Source organism: Sceloporus occidentalis, unplaced genomic scaffold (assembly GCF_023333645.1).
Source record: "Sceloporus occidentalis isolate IW3139 unplaced genomic scaffold, rSceOcc1.0.p SCAF_13, whole genome shotgun sequence".
NCBI lineage: Eukaryota > Metazoa > Chordata > Lepidosauria > Squamata > Phrynosomatidae > Sceloporus > Sceloporus occidentalis.
This window is the reverse complement of record NW_028316993.1, coordinates 7,545,363-7,551,202: the sequence shown is the minus strand read 5'-3', so window position 1 is coordinate 7,551,202 and position 5,840 is coordinate 7,545,363. Positions and strand designations below refer to the sequence as shown.

Here is a 5,840-nt window from a genome sequence, read left to right as displayed (position 1 = left end):
TGAGAAGAGAATGCAAGTCCTAGGACCTTTGACATCTATGACCACTATATTCCTGATCTATTATGCCTTTCTTTTTGTGCATGGTGAACTCACTTGATTCTTGAGGGGAAGAAGAAGATGCACTACCTACTGTAGTATGTACAAAAGCCAAAAGCAGTTGAATCTTTCTTCAATGTTGCTGATGGGAACGGTGTCCTCCAAGATACTTGAAGGCAGACCAGGGAAGTTCACATGGTACACAAGTGGTTCATTCACTCAGCTGCTTGACTAATGGCTTTGTTCTCTCACAATTCATTTTTTTAGGATTTTGTTTTGTTTCTCCTTCTTCTTCTGCACTTTTTTGGAAGGAGGAATTGTCTCGAGAGGCTAATGGATGGCAGTGCTTCAGATAAGCTCCAGTTCTTCAGCCCAAGGAAGGAACAAGTTTCAAACCAATCTGTGGATTTCTGGATCAAGCCCAGGCATGTAACGTCATGCCTTGTGATTTTAAATGAGGGATGGATGTCCTTGCAACATTTCTTCTTGAAGAAAGCAATGAGTAATTTTAGCAATTTTCTTCTCACTGTGAGAAAGCCTTTGAAAACGCTGCCTTTTTCAAAACCCATTCACCATTCAGGACTTACGCCGTACAAAATTTCCAGCCGGTTGTTGCTTGCAGGGAATAGTGTGTTCTGTTCAGGAAACAGCTTTTCCTGAGCAAACAATAATATTTCTGCACAGAAATATTAATATCATCAATACTTTTAACTGAAGGTTAACAGTTCGTTGTTGGAAAATTGAAGAACACACATAGAAGAATCCACAGTATAACATTCTGGCTGATCAGAATGAACTGTTCCAAAAAATTTTGTCTGTTCTCTTTTGGAGCTATAGGGAAATAACTTAGAAGGAAATCTTTGACAAAACTACAAATCCCAGAATTCCATAGCATTGAGTCATGGCAGTTAAAGTGGTGTCCAACTAGATTATTTCTGCAGTGTGGACGCAGTCCATGAAATTGTTTATTGAGATCCATTTGACTCAATAAAACCCCGACTCCCAATGGGTTATTATAATGCAGAGGTAGGCACTCCAGTATCTTTCAGTTGTGTTGGACTACAAATCTCCTTACATCCAGTTATCGTAGCCAATGGTTGTCAGCTATGGAAGATGTAGTTCAAAATATCTTGAGGGTACCCAATTATTCCCCTTTCCTGCCCAGCAAAACAAGCACTTCTTTTCTCCCATAGCTCCTCCTTTGAATAGCTGAATTGTGGGGGTGGAAGACGTAGTAGTGCTCATAAAAACATATCTGCTGCTTTGAAAAATGGCACTGCTTTAGAGAAGAAGTTCTGTGATTATCTGGATCATTTAATCTGCCAAATTATTGGAGACTTGGTATGATTTGATAATTAATTTTCTTTTCTTTTATATAATGCATCTCAATACATTTCTTTTTCTTTTTCTGCTGCTCGGTACTCAATAAACTACTGGTGAATTTGCTGCCTGGAAATTTTCCTTATGTGTCTGGCCATCTTGCTGTGCTTTTCAAGCTTTGGTGTGAAGAGGGAAAACGGCTGAATTAAATCCTTTATTTTTTTTTTAAAGCTCTTTTTAATGTAACAAAAGCTTAATCATCATCATCCATCATTCATACTTTTATGAAATATATAAAAATATTTTCTCACTTTCAAACAAGCCCAGTCCCCCCCTCCTCCATATTCCAGTCATAGCTGGATTTAAGGGCAAAACAGACCACCCCTTTGGAGCGGCTCCATGCCATCCCTTTTCTCACCGGATTGAGGCCGCGGCAACTGCAAACCATGGTCCCAGTAAGCTGGATCTTCCCATCAGTGTAGATATGCTCTAAATATTCTAAGCAGCTACTGGGGAGTGACACTAACAGAAGATCTCTAACTTTAAAGAAGTTACTACAGCACAGAGGAAGGCAATAGTTAACTACTCCTGGAACCTTTTAACTTGAAAACCCTTTGATGAGACAATCTAAAATGAAACAAGATATAATGCCAGAAGATTAGACTCCCTGGTTGGAAGGCACTCAGCCAGCACCTGAGGAAGAGCAGAGGATGAGTAGCGCTGTATCTAAGGTTGCAATTGGATTCAAGCTGAAAGGATGTTCACCTGAAAACAATCTCAGAAATGAACAAAAAGTCTGAAGGTGCAGAAGTCCATGATCCTGAGTTTGCAAGACCTGAGCAGGGCAGTTGTTGACTGGTTTTTTTAAATACCTTTATTTGCCATAATTAAAATACATAGTCTTTCATATAACCGATGCTATACATAGTACATCCTGCAATCTTACAATATATCATACAACCTTACAATGCATCTTTCCACAATCTTACATGAGACCATACAGCCCCCACTAGTCCCTAACATCATATGCTCAAGTATCACATACTATTTATTACTCATTACCCATATTCCACATTTGACATTCTCTCTGTCGTCTCTTTTGTAGCTTCTTCTCCCACCTCCTTCTTTACTCATACATTTCTTTCCAGTCCTTCTTCACCTTCCAAACCTTTTATCCCTCTGCATCTCATTCCTTTACCCCTCCTCTCCTCACTCATTCCCTCCCTCTATCCCTCTCCTTCCTCCACACTCTATCACTTTTCCTTTTTCCATTTTCCTTCCTCTATACTCCATACCTTCTTCACTTTCTCAAACCTTCAAGCACTTCCCAACCATTTTACACAATGCTAGACCATCCATGTCTTGACCTCCTCCCTTGCCTTCTCTGAATTATATATTGATTCTTCTTGACTTTCTGTTCTACTCTTAAAAGAAAATTGAATACTCAACATTTTCACCTCTTAGAAATCTCAAAAATGAACAAAGAGTCTGAAGCTACAGAATAGTCCATGGCCCTGAGTTTGCAAGACCTGAGCAGGGCAGTTGTTCACTGCTGATCTCGGAGGTCTCTCATTCATGGGGTCACCATGGGTTGGCGTTGACTTGATGGTAGACAACAATAACAACAAAGAAACCACTTTTCTGCCTACCTTTGACCCCAAAGTAGTTAATTCTGTAGGGTCATGGCATCTTTCTCCCCTGAGTCAGCTTGGGTATTTCTGCAATGGTTGTAGTCAAGCTTCTCATCTGTGTTGGTATTGTCCCCGGGATTTATGGTATAATCCATAAAGCCTTTGTTAAGCAGGGAAAGCACAGATGTCTTGAAGACCTGCTGAAATTTCTCCCCAACAAAGAGATAAATGATAGGGGTGAAACAAATATTGAAACAACCTGCAGCCGCAGCAATGTCCCATAGGATATGAACAGTTCTTTCCGATGCCACACGAAATACCAGGGAAGCATGGTAGAGATGGTAGGGAAGCCAGCAGATGAAGAATGATGCCACTGAGGCCACCAACACTCGGAAAGGCTTCCCAGTCTTCACCAAGCTTTTCTTCTTCATTTCATGACCGATCCAACAGCAGCAGCCTAGTATGATGAGGAAAGGAAGCAGGAAGGCCAGCAGGAACACAGCCAGGAAGAAAGCCAAGTGAAACCGACCCTTATCCCAGTCCATGGAGAAAGCAAAAGTGTGATCACACTGAATCTTGTTGTCCACCTCTTGGGTCTCCAGGAAAACCAGGCTGGGAGCACTCAAGGCTAGGGAGGTGACCCACACCCCAGCAATGAGTTTGCGCGCCCTGGGAATTGTGCGGTAATGCTGAGACCAGATGGAACGGCAGGTAAAGAGGTAGCGATCCAGGCTGATGATGGTGAGCAGGAAAACAGTGGTGAACATGACCACTGAAAAGAAGGATTTTATAATCTTGCACATAGCTCTGCCTAAAATCCAGTGGAAATCATGGAGGATGTAGACAGCAAAGAAGGGCATGAGGGAACAGGACATTAAGTAGGAGAAAATCAAGTGAAGAAACCAAACCGTGTTGACTGTCCTTTTCATCTTCAGACCCAGCACCCACAGGAACAGGCCATTCACAGTCGTCCCCACTAGAAAAGCCATCAAGATAAGGATGGCAATAATAATATTGGTGGGCTTGATGGTGACTGGAACATGGCTCTTGTTCATATATACAGTTGAAGTGTTCTCCAAGAAGGCCGGCATGCTGCTTTTGTCTATAAGGGCCTGCAGGAAAACAGAAAATAAGATTGACTGGGAGGCAGATGAGGAGGAGGGATGTTGGTGGTAAAACAACAGAAAAAGAGATAGGAACATCATGAAATAAGAACATGTGACAGTAACTTACGGTAGTTTTCTTTGCTTAATGTAATCTGCACTCAAAGCTTATCGCACACCTCTTTTTGCCCAGTCTGGGCACAGGCTGGGCACTGGTTTAAATGGGCGAAAATGGATCTTTTTGTACACCTCTGTGCCCAACTCAGCCGCATAGCATACATTTTAAAAATTGATACTTTCCCTTTCTTGGAAAAGTACACTAGGAGTCCGAATTGAGTATGCCATGTGGCCAAGTTTGGCACGGAGCTCTGCATTAAGATTCATTTTCACCCATTTAAGCCCATGGCCAGCCCATGCCCTGATTGGGCAAAAAGAGGTGTGCAGTAATCTCCTGTATCTACTTCCCCTTGCTGTTCAGAAATTAATAATATATCTTAAATGTCCATATTTTTCCCCAAACTTCTTCCAATAAAACAATTCTATATTTCTCAAAAACAAAAACAAACAAAAAACATTATAGAGCCCCACTTATAATGTTAATAACTTCCATTCTTTTTTTAAAAAATCATCCCTAGTTTTATTATGCATTAAAATGTAAGCTCATCCATTTTTGCAGACTCATACAGTTTCATCAACAAGTCTTGGGTCTGGAAACCATGTCCTACAAGGAACGACTTAGGGAGCTGGGGATGTTTAGCCTGGAGAAGAGAAGGTTGAGAGGTGATATGATAGCCCTGTTTAAATATTTGAAGGGATGTCATGTTGAGCAGGGAGCTAGCTTGTTTTCTGCTGGTCCAGAGACTAGGACAGGGAGCAATGGATGCAAACTGCAGTAAAAGAGATTCCACCTCATCATTAGGAGGAACTTCCTGACAGTAAGGGCTGTCCGACAGTGGAACAAACTCCCTTGGAGTGTAGTGGAGTCTCCTTCTTTGGAGGTCTTCAAGCAGAGGCTGGATGGCCATCTGTTGGGGATGCTTTGATTTGGATTTCCTGCATGGCAGAATGGGGTTAGACTGGATGATCCTTGAGGTCTCTTCCAACTCTATGATTCTATGATTCTTCCTGAAGTGGATTGCTGTCACTTTTCATCTCTGTGCATAAATCGTTCTTGCAGCAGTTACCATATACTGCATAACTCTTCCCTGTTTTTTTTCCTCTAGTTGGTGATCCAATATTCCTAACAAAATTAATTCTGATTTCAATTGAAATTTATTTCTCACAATATCTTCCTTCACTGTGTGAGAGATTGAGGTTCAAATTCCCACTCAGCCATGAAATTCACTGGAACACCATGGGTCAGTTATCCTGGCTTGACCCAACTTGCAGGTTTGTTGCAAAAATAAAAGGTGATGGAAGATAGCATTCCATCTTTTGTTCATGTGAAAAAAGCTGTAATATGAACATGCATACACACACACACACACACACACACACACACACACACACACAAGTAAATGTTAATTCCTCTTTCCTTTCTGGGGTGAAATCCATGATTGTTCCATACTTTAAGTAACAGACTATGGTCTCTGATTGCTGGATGCTTCAGTTCTCACCTTCTTCCATCTCAAGACTTCATTGTCTGAATGTGCAAACAGAAGCTAAAAGAGCTTTGAAACAGTCCTTCCTCAGTACAGTTCCCATTCTTCATAGTATATCCCACAGACTCACCTTGATCTGCTTGCTTTGA

At 41.4% G+C, this 5,840-nt stretch overlaps 1 protein-coding gene across 1 annotated transcript; it reads right to left on the bottom strand.

Moving 5' to 3' along the window:
• Positions 1-2,260: 2,260 nt before the first annotated feature.
• Positions 2,261-4,078, bottom strand: LOC149304791 (putative G protein-coupled receptor 33). Its single transcript, XM_089479125.1, has one exon. It carries the CDS (start codon positions 4,076-4,078, stop codon positions 3,023-3,025), a length of 1,056 nt encoding a protein of 351 aa, XP_089335251.1. The 3' UTR covers positions 2,261-3,022.
• Between the last annotated feature and the right edge of the window lie 1,762 nt (positions 4,079-5,840).

Bases quoted from the DNA above. Each gene is read 5' to 3' on its own strand.
- LOC149304791 (XM_089479125.1), bottom strand. From the start codon at position 4,078: ATGCCGGCCTTCTTGGAGAACACTTCAACTGTATATATGAACAAGAGC.